The sequence below is a fragment of the Leopardus geoffroyi genome, chromosome X (assembly GCF_018350155.1).
Source record: "Leopardus geoffroyi isolate Oge1 chromosome X, O.geoffroyi_Oge1_pat1.0, whole genome shotgun sequence".
In the NCBI taxonomy this organism is placed as follows: Eukaryota; Metazoa; Chordata; class Mammalia; order Carnivora; family Felidae; genus Leopardus; species Leopardus geoffroyi.
The window spans coordinates 125,062,370-125,083,231 of NC_059343.1; the positions used below are offsets into that span (position 1 = coordinate 125,062,370).

A 20,862-nucleotide genomic window follows, 5' to 3' on the forward strand; every position below is an offset into this window, starting at 1 on the left:
GTTGGGAACAGCATCTTGGTGGTAAGTTGAAGACTGACCTTCAGTCCAGCTCCTCACATCAATTGAGCCTCTCTGACCTCAGCACTGCCAGCATCTGTGAGCCTGCTGTGGATGAGGCTTTGTGTTGGATGCAAGGGACACATGAAGAAACAAGGTCCCTGACCCCAAGATAGAGGAGGAAAACGTGCAGCTCAGGTGAGCAACGGAATGAACTTGACGCAGTTGGCTGCCAGCAAAAGCTGACCTGTGTTAGGCTCATACTTCAGCACCAGGCACACTTGATGTGTTATCCCATCTGTCCTCTTCACCACCTTTGAGGGAGGTACTATTATCATCATTCTCCTTTGACAGGTGAGGAAACTGAGATGCAGATAGGTTAAATCACTTGCTCGGGACCACAGCTGATCTGTGGTCTGGTCAAGTGGTGAAGCAGACAGCAAGCTGCAGAAGGGCTGCTCTTCTCCCTTCCCGCCCTTGGCATCTGCAGACAGAGTGCTGAGAATGGAACAGTCAGCATGGGTGGGGGCAGAGAATCCTGCATGACCTGAGTACAGATGTCATCTGAGCTATGTGGGAAGAATGAAAGCATGTGCACAGAGGCTGAGAGTGGGAGGAAAGGCATTCTGGGCAGGGAGGGAACTAGAAGCTCCGGTGGGGGTGCTGAGAGAAGTGCAAAAGTCACAGACCCTAGTCTCACACATTGAAACTTGTGTGCAGTTACCTGTGCACATGGTTAAGATTGGCATGGGGACCTGGTGGTGGGCTAGGAGACCCAGGAAGTAAGTTTCTGAAGAGATCCAAACCACCTCTCTCACCAACAAGGGCCCAAGCTCTCTCCCCCTGAACTGAGAGGAGCTCTAAAACATATGCAGCCCTTGGGGCCCCAAAGGAACCCCACTCCTATCCCCAGGTGATCTTGATTTTTTTCCGTGAAAGCCTACCCCACAGGCCAGGGAGTGTGGCCCTCCCTCCTGCTTTCATCCAGGAGAACACAGAGGGGCTGTACTGGGGAAAAAAAAAAGGGCTTCTGTAGCCCTGCAAGACCAAGCAAGCCAGAGGAAGACTCTGAGAACAGGCGGCAGATATGGAGGGGCAAGCGCCATTAGGAGTGGGGGAAGGGGAAGGAGAGGGAAGGGCAGGGACAGGGAGGGGCAGAAGGACTGTTGAGCTCTGAGAGCTGGACTGGGAGAGGTCTGGGGTGATGGAGGCCTCTCCCCCTATTTTCCATGTCCCTGGCGGCAGGGCAGGTTGGTGTTTCTCTGCCTGGAATGGGTGTGGGGGATAGTTCAGGGCATGCCTTCTCAGGATCATTCTGCCCCAAACACCAGAATAGGGAAAAGGGTGGGGGTGGGGCGCTCGCTCCAGTTGCAAAGTGGGCTCCAGAGGTGCAGAGAACAAAAAGAACCCAGAAAACCCAGCAGGGTGCACTGGACCCCTCCTCGGAAGCTTTGGTAAACTCATACCCCGAGCTCCCCCAGAACCGTCCTGCCCTCCCTCAGCATTCCACCTCTTTGCGTGGTTCTCCTTGGACTAGTGTCATCTACCAGCATCTGGTCCTGTCATGCTGAACCTCCCATAGCGCGGCCTCCTGAGCCCCTTCCCCGCCCCACCCCCACCCCCACCCCCGGCGCTCCCCTTCCTCTCCCCTTTCTGCGCCTTAAGAGTTTCCCAAGCCCATTTCCTCCTTTATTTCGCTGCAGCCCCGCGAGGGAGGCAGGATTCTCCCCATTTACCAGATTTGACAGGAGAGAAGCCTGCCGTCCTAGGGCAGGGTGGGGAGGAGGTAAGTGAAGAAGCCAAGGTCACCCAGTCATTGGCAGAACGCAGCCTCAACCCAGCCCTTCTGCGGGCTCGCTGGAGCCCTGCTAGGTGGGCCCAGGCTGCTGGCCTGAGCCCCTTCTTTTCTCGGCTGGCACTCGGGGGCGGGCTGGCCACAATGACAGGTGAGCCTGGGTAGGGGACAGTTGGGGAGGGTTCGCTGCGCGGGGCCCCCTGGCGCGTGGGCCTTGGGAGCGGCTGCCCCAGCCCGCTATAGCGCCTGGGCTTCCGAGGGCCAGCGCCCGGAGGCACGACGGGGCCAGCACCTTTGGCCAGGGGTCCTTGGTGCACCCCTGGCCCGCCGACCAGGCCCCGCCCCCCGCGGCACGGGCGGGGGCAGGGGCGGCGCCGGCGGACTGGGGCGCGGGCGCGCGGTGCTTGGTGCGCGCCGCCGCCCCTCCGGCCCAGCTTGCTGGCCCGCCCTCCCTCCCCCTCGGCCCGCTCTCCTCACCCCCACCCCTCTCCTGTCCTCGGCCTGGCGGCCCGGCTCGCGGTGCGGCGCGACGATCGCGGCCTGGCGATCAGGGCACGGTGGTCGTGGCGCTCGAGGGTGGCGCGCAAGGCGCGGGGCGCGAGGCCAGACCTGGCGCAGCGGGGCGTGGGGGCGGGCAGCGGCGGAGTCCCCAGAGGAGAGCAGGGGCAGGGGGGTGCCGAGGTAACGGGCAGGGCCCAGGCGCCCGGCTGCAAGGGGCGGGAGCTCCAGGTGCACCTCGGCCCTGGCCTTGGCCGGGCCGACCTGGGGGCCCCCGGGGTGTCGGGAGGCCGGCGGGCGGGGAGGGAGGGAGGGAGGAGACGGCTGGGCTGGGCCGGGGGCTTGGCCGACGGGGAGCAGGTGGGCGGGGACAGGGGCCCTGCTGGAAGAGGCGCCGCAGCGAGGTGGCAGGCTGCGTGCGCAAACTGGGCGGCCGCCTCCTGGGCCCAGAGAACGGTGAGGCCGTTTGGGTTGGGTGTTCCAGCCCCGAGGGCATGGTTCTGTGTCCAGGGCCACTGAGCTGGGCGCGGGGCACTGTTGGGGGAGGATCTGGAGGCCCAAACGGGCCAAGGCGTTTGGGGTCTTGAGCAGACCCAGGAGAAGAGTCTAGCTGGGCCAGAAGCTGGAATTCGTGGGCAGGGCGCTGCTGGCGGGCGACAGTGGGCAAGGATGGGCACTTTAGGGGTTGGCATGAGTGGAAGGGGACAAGGAGGGCCCAGAGTTTGAGTTTGAGCGTAATTTGGGAGTTCCATGGCACTGGGTGGGTTGATGACTCATGAGATTTGCTGATCACAGAAGCCTTTCCTGGCGACCAGTTCTGAGTGAGGGGAATGAAAAGGGTGAGGATTTGGAGAAGTGGTGTGGAGGCCACCTCTTGGGACACCCGGTGCTCTGATGGCTTCCTATCCCCATGCGAGGGACTTTGGGGAGTGATGTTTCACAGTGCTGTTGATTTGGAAGCTTCAGCTCAGGCTGAGGTTAAGGAAGGTCTTGGTGGTGGCCAGTCCCTGCCTTCCTTCCTTTCCAGGCTTTCAGGATTCAGTTGTGTTCCTGAGGGGAGTGGGTTAAAAATTCCTCCGGCCTACAATCAGCCTTACAATATCCACCAGGGGTAGGAGGGACATGTACATGCGTGACTGCAGCAGCATTCTCTGTCGTGGAGCCCTCATGCTTCCTCGCTGTTGCCATAGCAATGCCCTATTGATGGTGTATTTATAGGGGAAGAAGCAGGCGCTAAATTTTGGGGAAGGAGGGGGAGGCGGCTTCATGGCAGCGGCAGCAGCAGCAGTAGCAGCAGTGATGGTGACTACAGAATTGTTAATGGAGTGGGCCATGCCCTGTGAGCTGTTTGGGGGGAGTTCCTGGCTTGTTTGAAGCTTAAAAATGAACTAATGACTTCATCAGGTGTCAGGAGAACACTCATCCATGGCTATGACATGTGTGGGTGTGCATGCACCAAAGTCGGATGTGTTTGGGACAAGAGGTGGCTATATGTAAGCTGTTACGTAATTTTTCCACATACAAATGAACAACACTGCAGTTCTCTTTGATAAAAAATGAAACGTATGTTTTTGTATCTTCACTTATTGGTACAGCCTTTACTCACTCTTTTCATACCCTGACACAACAGCTCCGTATTTAATTCAGTCAAAACCATTGCTGTTAGGCTCACCTCATGAGTGGCATTGGCCCTAGGGGAACCCCAGAGATCCATAATGAAGCAGAAATTAGGATTAATATTCCGTCTTCACTCTAAAACATTGAGGGCCAACTTATCTTACAATGGTAGACCCATCTGTTAACAGGTTCACTCACTGATAGTTTTGGGTGGGATTGTTGTGGAATTCAAAAGACAAAATCCCCCTTGACGTGGTGTTTCCATAGATGGATGTTATATTTGCTGTTTTTCCTTTAGCTTTAATTTTATTTATGATTTATATCCTACCTGTTTGCCAAAAGAATTAGAAGGTATATTTTAAAAATACATAAGACTCTGACCACCTAAATAGAAAAATGTATGCCCTGTTGCAAAGGAGAAGCATATGTGCTCAACAGCTGGGCTTCTAGAATGTTTGTGCTTGGTGATCAATGTTAACGCTGAACTTCCTGGCAGCCTAGGCAAAAAGGGCGGCATAGCGGGTTACACCGTTCGCGTGTCTTACATCATGTTAGTCATAAAACCAGAGCTTCTTCTTGGGGAGGGGAGCAGCAGGGTGATTGCTCCCAGATGTGGACAGCTTGGTCAGTGCTCTGGAATACGTGCATGAGTGGGAGTCTGTGTTGGGGGAGAGCAGTGTGCTGTGGCTATGGTTTACATTGTGGCTGGATAATTCCTGAGCAGGAGTGAGGCTTTTGGACAATAGCTCACATTAGAGGCAACCCTTGCATTGACTTAGCATCTCAGTTTTGGTCACGCCAGTCACTGTCCTGGTACTCCACTGCAGTGTTCCTTAATGCAAGGAGAGGAGAGAGAGAGTTAGTTTCAGAAGATCCTGGGCACTGTGTCTGGTGCAGACAAACACAGTGAGTCATGTGGGTTTGGGCCATGACTTTTGACATAGTTGTTGTTGCCATGTTAAGCTTTGCCAGTACCTGCTTCTTCAATGCATGCTGCCTGTTTTCCAGGAGCGTGCTTGTCCCTAGAGGTATCTGGGACTTGCCACTGTGAGCAAAGTTAGTTCCACAAAATGCATCCTGTCTCTGTCACTGTTGGTGTGCTTGGCCTCACCTAAGACCCCATCTCTCTGAGATCCTTTCCAATTCAAAAGTGCGAAGATTTTTTTTTCAATATATGAAATTTATTGTCAAATTGGTTTCCATACAACACCCAGTGCTCATCCCAAAATGTGCCCTCCTCAACACCCATCACCCACCTTCCCCTCCTTCCCACCCCCCACCAACCCTCAGTTTGTTCTCAGTTTTTAAGAGTCTCTTATGCTTTGGCTCTCTCCCACTCTAACCTCTTTTTTTTTTTTTTTCCTTCCCCTCTTCCATGGGTTTCTGTTAAGTTTCTCAGGATCCACATAAGAGTGAAAACATATGGTATCTGCCTTTCTTTGTATGGCTTATTTCACTTAGCATCACACTCTCCAGTTCCATCCACGTTGCTACAAAGGACCATATTTCGTTCTTTCTCATTGCCCTGTAGTACTCCATTGTGTATATAAACCACAATTTCTTTATCCATTCATCAGTTGATGGACATTTAGGCTCTTTCCATAATTTGGCTATTGTTGAGAGTGCTGCTATCAACATTGGGGTACAAGTGCCCCTATGCATCAGTATTCCTGTATCCCTTGGGTAAATTCCTCGCAGTGCTATTGCTGGGTCATAGGGTAGGTCTATTTTTAATTTTCTGAGGAACCTCCACACTGCTTTCCAGAGTGGCTGCACCAATTTGCATTCCCACCAACAGTGCAAGAGGGTTCCCGTTTCTCCACATCCTCGCCAGCATCTATAGTCTCCTGATTTGTTCATTTTGGCCACTCTGACTGGTGTGAGGTGATATCTGAGTGTGGTTTTGATTTGTATTTCCCTGATGAGGAGTGACGTTGAGCATCTTTTCATGTGCCTGTTGGCCATCCGGATGTCTTCTTTAGAGAAGTGTCTATTCATGTTTTCTGCCCATTTCTTCACTGGGTTATTTGTTTTTCGGGTGTGGAGTTTGGTGAGCTCTTTATAGATTTTGGATACTAGCCCTTTGTCTGATATGTCATTTGCAAATATCTTTTCCCATTCCGTTGGTTGCCTTTTAGTTTTGTTGGTTGTTTCCTTTGCTGTGCAGAAGCTTTTTATCTTCATAAGGTCCCAGTAATTCATTTTTGCTTTTAATTCCCTTGCCTTTGGGGATGTGTCGAGTAAGAGATTGCTACGGCTGAGGTCAGAGAGGTCTTTTCCTGCTTTCTCCTCTAGGGTTTTGATGGTTTCCTGTCTCACATTCAGGTCCTTTATCCATTTTCAGTTTATGTTTGTCAATGGTGTGAGAAAGTGGTCTAGTTTCAACCTTCTGCATGTTGCTGTCCAGTTCTCCCAGCACCATTTGTTAAAGAGACTGTCTTTTTTCCATTGGATGTTCTTTCCTGCTTTGTCAAAGATGAGTTGGCCATACGTTTGTGGGTCTAGTTCTGGGGTTTCTATTCTATTCCATTGGTCTATGTGTCTGTGTTTGTGGCAATACCATGCTGTCTTGATGATGACAGCTTTGTAGTAGAGGCTAAAGTCTGGGATTGTGATGCCTCCTGCTTTGGTCTTCTTCTTCAAAATTCCTTTGGCTATTCGGGGCCTTTTGTGGTTCCATATGAATTTTAGGATTGCTTGTTCTAGTTTTGAGAAGAATGCTGGTGCAATTTTGATTGGGATTGCATTGAATGTGTAGATAGCTTTGGGTAGTATTGACATTTTGACAATATTTATTCTTCCAATCCATGAGCAGGGAATGTCTTTCCATTTCTTTATATCTTCTTCAATTACCTTCATAAGCTTTCTATAGTTTTCAGCATACAGATCTTTTACATCTTTGGTTAGATTTATTCCTAGGTATTTTATGCTTCTTGGTGCAATTGTGAATGGGATCAGTTCCTTTATTTGTCTTTCTGTTGCTTCATTGTTAGTGTATAAGAATGCAACTGATTTCTGTACATTGATTTTGTATCCTGCAACTTTGCTGAATTCATGTATCAGTTCTAGCAGACTTTTGGTGGAGTCTATCGGATTTTCCATGTATAATATCATGTCATCTGCAAAAAGCGAAAGCTTGACTTCATCTTTGCCAATTTTGATGCCTTTGATTTCCTTTTGTTGTCTGATTGCTGATGCTAGCACTTCCAACACTATATTAAACAACAGCGGTGAGAGTGGGCATCTCTGTCGTGTTCCTGATCTCAGGGAAAAAGCTCTCAGTTTTTCGCAAAGATTTTTTGAGAGAGGTGAGGAAAGAAGAAACTTGGCCTGTGGGAAGTTCTTTCTTTCTTTCTTTCTTTCTTTCTTTCTTTCTTTCTTTCTTTCTTATCTCTCTTTCTTTCTTTCTTTCTTTCTATCTCTTTCTCTTTCTTTCTTTCTTTCTTTCTATCTCTTTCTCTTTCTTTCTTTCTTTCTTTCTATCTCTTTCTCTTTCTTTCTTTCTTTCTTTCTTTCTTTCTTTCAGAATGAAGCCAACCCTTAGGTCTTCTAGACCCTCAGAAACTGTTTGTGGGAGAAAGAGCCCAAAGGTTAGCTTTGGGCTCTGCTGGGCCTCAGGCAGGTAACTCTGGGAAGAGAGCTTGGGGAAGTATGGAAAGTAATAGAGCTGTGAGTGGCCTAGGAGGTAATGTGCCTCATGAGGTGTTGCTTTGACCTTTGACCAGGCTAGAAGGGGTAGGGGCCACATCTCAGGGTCAAACGGCTGCGCTGTAGGCTTTGGGGGTGTGATTTAATTGTGACTCTGCTTTTCTCCTTTGCCAGGCAAGTGAGACACGGGATCTAAGGGAGCAGCGATGGCAGGTGAGTTTTTCAGGGGCCAGGCTGAGGGGTGAAGGGCCTACCCAGGGGCTCGCAGGAAAGGTGCATGCTTACTTTTCAAGTCCTTTCCAGCTTTCCCATCCTGAGTGTGTCCCTGTGGCCCCTGTCTCATCGTCTGGGTAGCAAGTTTGTCCTCTCAACTCTGGTTCCCTTCTGGAGTATGTGCTCACTTGTCCACTATGAGAGAAACTACTATGACAGGCCATGGGAAAGGGTACCTGCTTGTTGGTAAAGCCCTGCTTGCTTCACTGCAAGGGGCTGGTTGGCAGGAGACCGAGCTCAGGCTTACGGAGGCATATAGCTGATACTATGCCAGGTAGTTTGACTGTAGCTGGGTCCTTTCCTTTGGAATAAGTCGATATGGCTAGCACTCAATGACATTTTTGCAGGAAGCATCTGTGCCCAGTCTACAAAGACTTATATTCTCCCTGCTACCTTCTTTCCAGAGGCACTCTTAGATTCGTATGCATCCAGTGCCTCGATCTAGCCCAGATTGGGTTTGTAGTAGACTGTTTGGGGCTAGGCTGTTGGTGACGGCACAGGTGGCCTTTCAGGTGGACGGACGCCACCCTGGTAGACTGCTATGGGGTGATTTGGTATTGGTCACCAGCATCAGTCTATAGGGGAGCCAATTCTCATGATAAGGGCTCTGATGTTCTCTTTTTGAGGTGAGGCAGAAGATACTGGCTACTTTCTCTGTGTTGACTACAATACTCAAAATCCTTCATGTCCATTGTTCTTGTGCAACAAGCACCTCCCTCTCAGATCCCATTTTCCTCCATAACACCAGAGGCCTGAGTCTTGCTGGGTTCATGGTATTCTAAGCAGATACATCATGGCATCACAGACAGTTGGCACTTTCATCCCTTTTACAAGGGGCTAGTCATATCTGGGGTGGTGTCTTGCCCACTGGTTGTGTCTTGCTTTCCTTTGTCACTGTGTTTCTGTGTCTGGGCTGAGTCTGGTTTGAAGGAGCCCCTGGGTGCCTCCCTATTCCAGGCTTCAGTGCAGCTCTCTCTTCAGTGTTTCTGGAGGCCAAGAATGCCCATTCTGTCCTGAAACGGTTCCCTCGTGCCAATGAATTCCTGGAGGAGCTGCGCCAGGGTACCATCGAGCGAGAGTGCATGGAGGAGGTCTGCAGCTACGAGGAGGTCAAGGAGGTGTTTGAGGACAAAGAGAAAACGGCATGTACTGTTCTGGGGTAGCTTCTGGGAGCAGGGGGAGCCTCAGGAATAACAAAAGCAGGCCCTGGTATCTCACACCAGTCAGAAGCAATAAAGGAAAGCCAGTCCAGTCTAAGGCAGGGCCACTGGGGCCATAGAAGGACAGACAACATGTCTTCAGAGTCCCAGCTGCCTGATTATGGGGACCTCTTCACTTGGGAGCGTTGTCCTTTATCCTGGGTGCATTACATAGCCTCTCTGATAGGCCTCGGAAGCCAGTCAGATGCAGTAGGGTGGGGAGCAGCCGCAGGCCCTGCCAAACACACCAGACTTGCTGAAGGTCTCTGAGGTCCAGCTGGGGCATGAGCTCTTGCATATAAATGTAAGTGGCCATTTTTCTTTTGTAGATGGAGTTCTGGAAGGGGTACCCGAATGCAGTCTACTCAGTTCGAGACCCTACACAAAGCCCAGATGCCATGTATGTGGTCGTTCCCCTTCTGGGGGTGGCGTTGCTGATTGTCATTGCCTTGTTCATCATCTGGAGGTGCCAGCTGCAGAAAGCCACACGACATCACCCCTCGTATGCTCAGAACCGGTACCTAGCCAGTCGCGCAGGGCACAGCCTCCCCCGGGTCATGGTGTACCGGGGCACTGTGCATAGCCAGGGGGAGTCCTCTGCGCACCGTGAGGCAGGGAGCAATCCTCAGGTGGTGCTGGGACCTAGTCGAGGGGGCAGAACCACGGTCCGCCTTGAGAGCACCCTCTACCTCCCTGAGCTCTCTCTCTCCAGGCTGTCCAGTGCCACCCCTCCCCCATCCTACGAGGAGGTAACTGCACCCCAGGAGAGCAGCAGTGAGGAGGCAAGTGTCTCTTACAGTGACCCACCCCCAAAGTATGAGGAGATAGTGGCCACCAACCCTGGCTCAGACAAGTAGTAGGACTCATGTCCTGTCCAGTATGAAAGCCTCTTTCAGGGGTCTCTTATTTTATTTTTAACTTCTTAAAGACTGTGCCACCACAAAACAGCCTTAGCCTCCTTGTTGCCAAATAATTTCCTAACCGTGGATTTGTAGGAAGTCAGTTGTCAGAGACAGGTGGAGGGGGGTAGGGAACACACCTGCATCAAAGCCCCTGGGGAGAGCTACAGGCCAGAGAGTCCAGCTCTTCCAGAAGCTCCCATGCTCCTGCCATGCTGTCCTCTCATCAGGAACTGGCTTCTCTTATGCCAAAGGTATTAGACCATTGAGTTGATTGTGGCCAGAATGTCCATAGGCTCAGGCCCTGGGGCTGTGCAGCTGGCTGGAGACCTGTCTGTGTTTGGATGCCTAGGCCACAGAGATGAGGGAGAGAAGCTAGCCCTTCAGCAACACCCTTTCCTCAACAGTCCTGTGCTTTCTGTCCTTGCTTACATTTTGAGGACAGGGACAGGACTGAACAAAAAACAAAAACAGTAATAACAAATAAATGACCAACACAATAAAACAAAACAATATAACGGGCCATTTATAGGTGACTGGGGGAAGTCAGCTCTGTGATACTCCCCTGCCCCAACATCTGCCCCGACTCCAGATTAAAAGGAATATCTAGAGCAAGCTGAAAGGAGGGCAGGGTGTGTGAAGGATGAGAGGCAGGGGCCCGGCTGCCAGATTGAACACGAGGCCCACATGAACTTTGCCATCCTGGAGGCTAGCTCTGCTTCTAGTGTGCTTGGCCTCCTGAAGACCTTGGCTTTCCAGATGTGTACTGGCTGTGCTAAAACTGCTACCCACTGGCATGAGCCCAATTATAGCCCTGGAAAAACTAATGCTGGTGACCCTGCCTGGGAAGCCCATGGCCTCTGTGTGGTTGGGGCTACAGGCTGGAGCAGAGAGCTGAAGTTTTCTCCTAATGAGGTTGATTGGCCCATGGGATGCTTAAACCCATGAACTTGGCCTCCTCAGCACTGTGCTTTCTGGCTTTGAACTTTTAGGATTTTTCCCTTTTCACAAGTAGGTGCAATGAGTTGAACTTGAACTTCAGATGATTGATTTCTCCTTAATAATGGTGCCCACCTGGGGAAAAGATCCTGAAGTGTTCCTTTTTAGAAATTTCTTGACAAGGGAGATGGGGAAGCCTGTGACCTGGGGTCAAAGGCCCATCCAGGGTGTTGCCAGGTGCTGGCATTTTTAATAACCCCTTTCTGTGGCCCAGAGGCTGCCTGTGCATTTCAGTGAGGCTTTGGACAGTAGGGGGGCAGAAGTGACCCAGCCTTTAACTGTGACCATGCGAAAGACTCTCGACACCGCCTCCCCCACCCTTGCATGTCCATCCTCCTGGCCTCCGTGCCAAATCATTTTTTGTCTGTGGTGCTTTAAAAAATGTAGCAAATTTTTGTGGGGCCCAAAAGAGTGCAAAGCCAGGGTCTATTGGCAACCACAGCAGTTTCAAACCCACTGAGAAGACAAGCTTCTTTCTGTCAAAACAGCTCTCTGAGGCAGGCATCAGGCCTCATTCTCTGAATGAAGCCCTGCCTTGAGGCTACAGATGACTTCTGGAGGCCCCTCCAGTCCTGAAGTCTTTCCCAGGGACATGCTTCAAGTTAGGAGGCTTCTGTTCTTATCCCAATGAGTCCACCAGCTTGGACAACTTGACTCGGTGGCTGGGGTTTTCTATCCCTCCCCCTACCTCCCAGGCCTATTTGAGGCTGACTGAGCTAATGCCTGTGCAGTTCTTAAAGCACCAGGGAGCCAGTGCAGTTTTCCCTTAGGAAGATTCTTCTAGAAATGTGTAGCTTATAAGGGACCAGTCTTAGTGGAGGCCTTTGTGTGACTGTGATGTTGAGTCTCAACCTGGACAGTTGGTCTCCTGCCAGTTGACACTTTCTGTCCCGTCCTTCTCTGAGAGCTCCCTGATGCCCGAGGTGCTGACCTGGTGGCATTCCAGCTTTCCTTTCTTCCTCTTTTCCTCCCTCTGGGCCTCTAACACTGCAGTCCTACCCTTCCTCACAAATGTATTTTTGGCCTACAAAGGCCCTGCTTTACCACAATGGAGGCCATGGTCAGTCGTGTTTGGTCATGTTGGAGGACCTGGGGCAGCCTAAAGCTCAGGGGCCAGCCCAGCTTTCCCAATACTTCCTCAGGCAGGTGCCTGCGTGTGACCTAGGAGCATGGGAGGAGTCACTTACCCCTATGTATCTCCTCCCCACTGAGAAGAGAGCCAAGCATTGGCCCCACTGACCAGAGCCAAAGAGAGTATGTCAAGGAATGCCTGCTGCCTTTGGCATCTGTTGAGCCCTTCCCTGCCAAGCTGGGTGGAGATGGGAGGGAGCAGGAAGCAGGAACCTGGCCTGGTGGAGGACAGCATGTGTTATGTCCTTCAGGCGCTGAGTGAGGGTCTACAGGGAGAGCTCACAGGCAGCTCTTAGGGTCCTGTGTTCTGTTCAGGTGCTTGGCAGCATTCTTCCAGGTGGGCTTGCCACCGTGGTCTCTGGGATGTTTTTTGTTTTTGTTTTTGTTTTTGTTTTTTGCGGTACATTGTAGAAAAAAGACTGTACAGTATACAATGGTCATAACTCCTCGCGGTGCACATTTGGCTTTTACGAATGCCCTGTATATATCTTCTCAAACTCTGTCTTTGTATGGACGTTGGTTTGATACAATGCTAAATCTGTAGTAGCCACATTTTTGTTGTTTTTGGACGTGTGTGTGTGTGTGTGTGTGTGTGTGCCTGCCTGCACACGTGTGCACATTGCCTTTTCTCATATGCTTATCTGAAACAATAGCTGGTGTGTGGCTATATTTGTACCAGGAGGGTTCCGGTCTGAAGGGAGGAATGTCACCTCCTGGGGCTGGACAGCCTTTTGACAGGGCCCTGAGGGAGGAGAGCTGGTATTAGCTGTCCAAGCCCTGCAAAGTCACCACCTTCTGTCCCCACTTCATAAAAAGTTTTGTGAGAAGACTAAGCAGCTCCATCCTATGGGCCTCTGCCCTGTGGGACCCCGTCTCACATGTCCTTTTGGCACAGTGTCCTCTGCCTCAGCTCCTATTCTGTTGTTATCAACAGATGAAGAAGATCCAAGCACTCCTGGACCATTTTATTTTTTAATTTTATTTTTTTGTGTGAAAAAATATGTGACTCTTGACTTTCAGAATGGTGGGGCTAGTTATTTCAATATTTTTCATTAAGAAAAAAGAGAAAAGGCTTAAAAAATTCCTTGAAATATGACTGTCGCTTGTTTTCAAACAAAAACTTTTTAAGACTTTTTAAAACAAGAATCACAAACATGTCCCTCCAGCGCTGCTCCCCATCACCTGGGGTTTTCAAAATGAAAGCACAAGGGAAAGAGTGAGGCGCACAGGTGCCCAGTAACACCCAGCAGGCTGACTTGGAGGCCAGTGACCTCCTTTTGTGCTGGTGATTCCCACTGCCATTAGTGTGAATTCCTTAGGGTGCTTGGGAAAACAGGAATCTGCCCAAAGGGTTGGATGTTGTCTTTCTAGTAGCCTGAATATGAGGAATTCAAGACAGGAAAGTATCTTTTTGTTAAGGAGTTGGAGCCAGATGGTTCCTCTCTGGCTGCGGGTTGATCTTTTGACAAGAAAATGGCATCCCGTGAGAAGAAGGAAAAAACAACACTGCCTCTAGATTGTTCTTTTGTCTGGGGGGATGGGAGGAGGGGACAGGGAGAGAGAGAGGCTCTTATTCACCTATGCTCTGTGTTTTGAGGAGTGTGCCTGTGTGCTGTCTTGCTCTCATGTTCAAGGCTGAGATGGAGAGCTGGGCAGTAAACCTTTTCAGTGTGTGATTCAGAAACAAGCACATTCTCCCCACTGAACTGTGTTCATACTAATCAGTATAATTAGCTAATTTCAAAGTACTGTAATCAGACTGCCTGCAACTATGGTAAAAGCCTATTAATTTGAAGCCCACTAATTCAGAATTTATAGAAAATCACAACTTCAGATAATTCATGGTATCTGTGATTCCTGCGCTGTAGAAATTTTTGAAATATTCTTCCCTTTAGTCAATTTTCAGGGTCATATATGTAAGAGGGATCTAGTTAAAATGAGCACATTTTTCAAAGAAAAGGCTCAAGATATCAGGGATCCCTTCACCGTGCCTTCAGCTTTGGGGTTCAGTGATTCTTGTGTGTGAGGCTCTTTCCACATAGGATGATCTCTTGGTCTCTCTCCATTGTGGGAATGTTGGGTGCTGCAGCTTTTCATTCTCCTCCTTTATTTACCTTATGAATAACATAGTTTGTGAACTAGCTTGCAATGTAAAGTAATATAACTGTGTATCTTGCTGAATATTCTGTAAAGCAGATGTTTCGCTAACAGGCTGGCCACTCCCATCATTTGCCCCCAAATACTAAACATACGGAGCTTTTCCTTTCACAGGCTGTGGGCAGTGAGTCTCTCTCTAGCAGGAATTTTTCTGACAAAGAAATCCAAATAGCACACCCCCTCGGACTCATTGCCTCAACAGTTGTTCCACTGTACTGAGACATCTGACCGTTGAACAGTGCCTGCCCTTCTCCCGCCCCCAGCCTGAGCATTAACACAGATATTCAAGATTGGAACAAATCCCACAGCTGCTTTTGCCTCCCGATCTGTCTCTCCTTCCGGATGCCACTTTCCCAGGCCTGAACACACCTGCTATTTCACTCTGTGATTGTGAATTTGTGACAATGGAAACCCTGATCTGTGCAACTCAGCTTATAGACATGATTACTGTGAAATGGATTAATTTTGATACCACTTTAAACTGTGCTTGTATTCATGTGTTGACCCATGTCAGCTGGAAAATCTGTACATTCAGTACTATGTCAGGATTTCACTGGAGCCTGGGAGCAACAAACACACTTGCTTCTAATTCACTCTCTCTCTCTCTCTTTTTATAATTGTTGAGTTTAGCTGTTAAATTTTGTCTCTTTCTGTACAAAAAGATAATTAATAATAATAAAGAGCACCTGGCATTCACTCGTGTCCTGTCCTCATCTGTCTTGGATCCCTGCTGACTCCCAAACTTGCAGGAGGTGTTGATGGTTGTGGGCCATCAACTTTGTTTTGGAAAAAAACTTGTTTTTTCCAAAAGTCAGACTGTAGATAAGGAAACAGCCCAAACCAGTTTAGAAGCAGGAAGTAGAGGGATCCTGGGTCCTAAAGTTTGTCCTCATGTTTGTAAGATGATATCCTGACCCATCCCCCTGGGATGAGGTTAGTAAAGTCTGTCACAAATCAAGTTAGCAACCTCCCTGTCACCTGATCCCTGGTTACTCACAGAGGTGTCTCTTGCTAGAAAGATTCCTGGCTTGGTTTCAGAGTTGGGGGAGGGGTGAGACAGAGAATTTTCCCTGTATCCTGTGAAGGTAGGACTTAATACTCAGGCTTCACCTTGGTTCAACTTCTTGAATTCTGAGGATGGCAAGACTCAGACTATTCAGAGGGCAATGATGCCTTAGCTTCCCCTTGGTGGAAGCATAGTCTTAGCTACAAACAGTCCCAGCATTGGTGTGGGATGAGATATGGCCATGGGATATCACCAGTGCAAGTTGGGCCAATCCTCAGGAATGAAAATAATCCACCCTTTAATAGGAAAAGCCATGGAAGTGTTGAGAAAATGACAGTGAAACTTAAAACCTCCTGTGAGAATTGAATATGTAGCCTGAATGCCAAAAATGGCAACCAGAGGCGTTGGGTTCCATTCTTATCCCAGACTGGCTTGTTGAGTAATGTCAACATTCTAGGGATGCTAAGAAGTTAAATGAATACTCTTCAAGCAGACTTCAGTACACACATGGGATCACATTCTGAACATGGGTTTTGAACTTTAGGTTCTTTTTGTCAGAAACAAAAATTCTAGGCAGTGACTTAAAAGTCTCAAGGTAGCCCATGTAAGGAAGCCAGTATGTGAGAGAGACCCCTGGCTTCCAAAGTCCTGCTGGGACACCCTCCAAGGGATTGGGTCTCCCTCTCTTGTTTACCTGCTATACCACAGATCACAGGTTCTAGGGGCAAGACACTGTGATTGCTTGTGGATGGTGAGGGCAAGTCAGGGGCAGGAATTTAAAGGAGTGATAGTAGGGAACAGGGCGGGGGGCGGGGCAGGCGGGTGCAGATACTGTGCTCCTGGGTGTGGCTTGGAATCCTGTCATTCTTTCCCTAAGCCCCAATCCCGTACTACTGCCAAAGCCTTTGAGGAGCTGGTCTGAGACTGCACAGAGTGAAGGGATGAAAGGATAGTGGGAAGATCCATGACTTGTGCTTGGAACTAATCATAATCAGCATTTATTGAGCACTTAGGGTATGCCAGGACTTGCACATGTATTAACTGAGACAGTCCTGCCAACAAACCTGTGATAGCTGAGGGAAGCAAGGACAGAGAGGTATGCCATTTGGCCAATGGCTCACAGACAGGAAGTGCTGCCATCATCATGTGAGCTCAGGTCTTCAGTGGTTGCCCCACCCTGAGCCACTCATATGACAGTGCTGGTCTCTTTTGGAGGTCAGTTTGCTTTTGTTTTCTTGTTGATTCACCAACCTCCAGCATCCCCACACCTCCTCCTGCCCAACTATTAATTCCACAGGGCAGAGAACCTGTAAAAGTTTTTTCTCCCTAGTTCTTCCTCAGAACTTGGCATGGTGGCTCACAGTGTTCAATGAAATAAAGTGTGTTGATTGATTATATTCTCCAACCAGAACCCAACCTTCAAATGTGTTAGTTTACTTGGGCTGCCATAATGAAGTGCCACAGACTGGATGACTTAAAAGACACAGATGTATTCTCTTACAGTTCTAGAAGGTGGAAGTCTGAGATCCAGGTGTTGGCAAGGTTGGTTTCTAAGGCCTTTCCCTTTGGCTTCTAGACCATCCTTTTCTGCCTGTGTCATCACATGCTCTTCCTTAAGTGTGTGTTGGTGTCTTTATCTTCTCTGGGTGTAAGGACACCAGTCAGATTAGATTAGGTCCCATTCTTTTGATCTCATTTAACCTAAATTACCTCTCTAAAGATCCCATCCCCCAGTATAATCATATGCTGAGGTACTGGCAGTGAGGACTTTAACATATGAATTTGGAGGGGGTGGGAGACACAATTCAGCCTATAACATTCCACTTGTAGCAGAGGGAGTCTTTGTTGTTCTTTATTCCAATCCTGAGCACATCACACACACTCTGGAAAAGCTTGTGGGTGAACATCATTACTTCTCTTAGGTACTAGCAAAGACAGGAGCACCTTGTTAGTTTCAAACAAGACCCCAGAGCAGTATCTTCCCTGCCACAAATGGACAGGCCTGGGGCGGTTGCCAAAGGTGCCAAAAAGGCAAGTGGAATTGGGAGAGAAGTGGGTTTCAGAACAGTTTTCCCAGGGTCCCTCTGTTGAGAGTGATGTGAGAACCCAAAGCCTGAAAACAGACAAAATTTTTGTTCCCCCTCAGATTTTTTTATAGACAAAATATGTTGTTTTTATGAATGACAAGACCAGCAGCAACAATAGCAGTGACTTTCAGCAACTTCTCTTCTCTGAAGAGCTCAAACTATATGATGAATTCAGTTTCACTAGTCTTTATGTGCTATAAAAATAGAGGCTGGGGGCGCCTGGGTGGCGCAGTCGGTTAAGCGTCCAACTTCAGCCAGGTCACGATCTCGCGGTCCGTGAGTTCGAGCCCCGCGTCGGGCTCTGGGCTGATGGCTCGGAGCCTGGAGCCTGTTTCCGATTCTGTGTCTCCCTCTCTCTCTGCCCCTCCCCCGTTCATGCTCTGTCTCTCTCTGTCCCAAAAATAAATAAACGTTGAAAAAAAAAATTAAAAAAAAAATAGAGGCTGGGTAACATTTCATATCAGACTAGTTACAGTAAATGATAGCAGCACAGTGGGTGGACTGGTCAGTCCCAGCACTCCCGAATTCTGGGACTGACAAGGGCATACTGGGGTAGGTGCTGGCAGAACATGATGTTCTACGAGCTGGTGGTGTCCCTGTTTCAAGCAAGGCCATAGGGTTCCAGTAGGGAGTGCAGCAACATTCTAGGTCTTACCTTTCTGGAGCTCTGGGCCTAGTTTTGTGGAGGCATTAGACAAGCCACAGCAATGAAGCATGTCAAACTTTCTGCTGGGGGAAGTCCAGGGTGCTGGGACTAGGGGCTGCCAGAGAAAGCCTTTCTGAGGAAGCCATGCCCAACCTAAAGTTTGAAGGATGACTAGGAATCAGTCAGGCAAAGAGCACTGAAGACAATTAAACCAGGCAGAGGAATGGCATATGAAGACCCCTAGAGTCTAGCAAGACCATCAAGCTTTCATGGAAACAGAAGAAGCCAGGGTATCATAAGGGGAAATCCTTGTGCAAGATGAGGTTGGAGAGGCAGAGGGAAGGCAGCCATGTGAGGTCCCAAGGTCATATTCAGAGCTATAGTTTTTACTCCCTAGTGAGAATGGGAGGGCACTGAGGACTGCTTTGAGGAGCAAGAGGACATGGCCAAGCCTGTTATATTTAAAACAATCAGTTGGCCTGCTATGTGGGGAATGGGCTGAAGGTGTCATGACGAGATATAAGAGATAAGGCAGGAGGCTATGCAGTCATCCAGGCAAGAGGCATTGGTGGGATTGCTGAGGATAGTGGCAAAGGAAACAGAGAGAAGTAGACTACTGAGAAGATTTTTGCTCAAACACTGAATTATATATTGAAGAGGTTGTATCAGGGTTCTCCAGAGACACAGAACCAGTACTAGATGTATACAAGAGATAGAAATACAGGTATCCTCCACTTTTCAATAGTTTGCTTTATACTACTTTGCTTTTATGAAAGACCTACATTACTGCTTGTTTTCACTAACTGAAAGAAATCAGCAGATTTTTGCTTTTACAAAAAAAAAGGCCAAAAGAGATAATAGTGGTTATCCTTCAACATTTGTTTTGCAGTGACATGTTACAGAGGCAGTGCACACGTGGAGCAGCACTTGGTGTCTCAGTATCAAGCTGCCATAGCTGTGAATTTTGTCTGTGAGCAACTGTGCTTCATCTGTTTTTAAAAGTTTTTGTTTCAATTCCAGTTAGTTAACATACAGTGTTATATTAGTTTCAGGTGTACAATATAGTGATTCAACACTTCCATACAACACCCAGTGCTCATCACAAGTGCCCTCCTCAATCCCCATCACCTAGGTCACCCATCACCCCACCCCCTTCCCTCTGGTAATCGTCAGTGTGTTCTCTATAGTTAAGAGTCTGATTCTTGGTTTGTCTCTTTCTTTTTCCCTTTTGCTCATTTGTTTTGCTTCTTAAATTCCACATATAAGTGAAATCATATGGTATTTGTCTTTCTCTGATTGACTTATTTGGCTTAGCATAATATACTTTAGGTGCATCCATGTCATTGCAAATGGCAAGATTTCATTCTTTTTAATGGCTGAGTAATATTCCATTATGTGCTTTTACAGGGGTGCCTGGGTGGTTCAGTCGGTTAAGTGTCTGACTTTGGCTCAGGTCATGATCTCGAGGTTTGTGAGTTTGAGCCCCCTGTTGGGCTCTGTGCTGACAGCTCAGAGCCTGGAGTCTGCTTCAGATTCTGTGTCTCCCTCTCTCTCTTCTCCTCCCCCACTCATGCTCTGTCTCTCTCTCTCTCCCTCTCTCTCTCAATAATCAATAAACATTAAAAAAATTTAAAAAGTAAATAAAAATGCTTTTTACAAAAGATGATAAATGAAGTCTTGGGTGTGGACCCAGTGGGCTAGGAGAGAGGCCTGATAGGCCAGGGAAAAACTGTGTGGCTGCACAGGTCTGGAAACCAAGGGGGGAGAATGTTTCCAGAAGGAGAGAGAGGACAATGATGTGAAATGCTTCCAACAAGCGAATTAAAATGAAAAGTGAGGGGGGTTCACTGGATCAAGCTGCCAGGAGGTTTCAGTTGAGTTGTGGATGAGAAAGCCAAACTAGAATGAGAAGAGGAATGTCTGGGAGATCAAAGAGTCTAGACTGTGTGCCTGGTGGGGGCAACACTTTCAAGGAGTTGAGAAAGGACAGTAGCACGAATGAGACACAAAGGCACAAAGGGAAGACTTTTTTTTTAATATTCAGGTCATTTTAATTAAACAAATACTTTATGAGCTCCTGCCATGAGTCAAGCTTTGGGCTAAGTGCATAGGAGACAGTAGTGAGTGAGGCTGACAAGGTCTCTGCTCTCATGAAACCAATGTCCCCGTGCTGGGAAAGATATGATAATATTTCTGTGCTGAAGAGAATCATCCTGGCAAAGGGGAGAAGCTGAAGGCCCTGGAGAATGCATAGATGGATCACCGATAAATCTGGAGTTGAATGCAAGCTTTTTATTTTTTATTTTTGCAGCCTCTGTGAGAATCCCAGCAGCTAGGCTTCAAGTGTTAATTTGGCCAGGAGCTGAATGCTTCATATTCCATGTCTCCTAACTTGCCTTTTCCTGACAGGACACTGAGGCACATTGCTACCAAGTGAGGAGCTAGGACTCCAATTGCAAGGAGTTGTGGGGAGAGGACAGTTGGACTGCAGAGCCTGGTCTCTGGTCCACCCCATCCTCCGTGGTCTGTGCCCTTTGTGTGAGGACCTGCCTGCTGGCTCTGTCTTTAGAGAGTGAAGGGCAGGTCAATGTGGGACGGGGCTAGAGGATGCTTGCTGAGGCTCTCTTGTGCCAGTTCCTCCCTGGGACCTTGTCCTGTTCTACCAACGACCCTGGATCACCAGTCTGAAGACATAGGTTTGCATCTAAGTCCTGCCACTGAATTGCTAAGTGGCAATTGCATTGAACTCAGCTTGTCCATCTGTAAAATGGTAGATACTGGGAGGAGTATCTGCTTGTCTGAAAAAACATGTAGTTTCTCAGGAGTATGTTTCTCATCTTGGTTTTCTCCTCTCCTCCACCTCTTTCTCTAGCTTGGAGGGGAGGCTGCTGCTTATGCTTTTGAGCTGGT

At 48.7% G+C, this 20,862-nt stretch overlaps 2 protein-coding genes across 8 annotated transcripts in view; both read left to right on the top strand.

The window, feature by feature from the left end:
* The first annotated feature begins 1,699 nt into the window (after window positions 1-1,699).
* On the top strand, window positions 1,700-14,909 carry PRRG3 (proline rich and Gla domain 3). Of its 6 annotated transcripts, none has more exons than XM_045471125.1 (4): window positions 1,700-1,783; window positions 7,730-7,768; window positions 8,810-8,970; window positions 9,357-14,909. In XM_045471125.1, the coding sequence occupies exons 2-4, from the start codon at window positions 7,762-7,764 to the stop codon at window positions 9,882-9,884; spliced, it is 696 nt and encodes a 231-aa protein (XP_045327081.1). In that variant the 5' UTR covers window positions 1,700-1,783; window positions 7,730-7,761; the 3' UTR covers window positions 9,885-14,909. The 6 variants fall into 6 exon arrangements, with proteins under 6 accessions (XP_045327081.1, XP_045327076.1, XP_045327078.1 ...); XM_045471120.1 differs by lacking the exon at window positions 1,700-1,783 and adding an exon at window positions 1,812-1,943 and having other exon boundaries at window positions 8,786-8,970; XM_045471122.1 differs by lacking the exon at window positions 1,700-1,783 and adding an exon at window positions 1,813-1,943.
* Window positions 2,688-20,862, top strand: part of FATE1 (fetal and adult testis expressed 1) — a 31,577-nt gene continuing 13,402 nt past the window's right edge. The window contains exons 1-2 of one of the 2 annotated variants that reach the window (XM_045471126.1): window positions 2,688-2,746; window positions 7,730-7,768. The gene's annotated coding sequence lies outside the window, so the exon portion shown is untranslated. Of the gene's footprint in view, window positions 2,747-7,729; window positions 7,769-9,367; window positions 9,428-20,862 lie in introns of those variants that run through there. The other variant, XM_045471127.1, reaches the window with a different exon arrangement.

What these genes read in the sequence shown, in the direction of transcription:
- PRRG3 (XM_045471120.1), top strand. An exon ending in TTGAGGACAAAGAGAAAACG is followed by an intron (nt 8,971 to 9,356) that starts GCATGTACTGTT and finishes TTTCTTTTGTAG; the next exon opens with ATGGAGTTCTGGAAGGGGTA.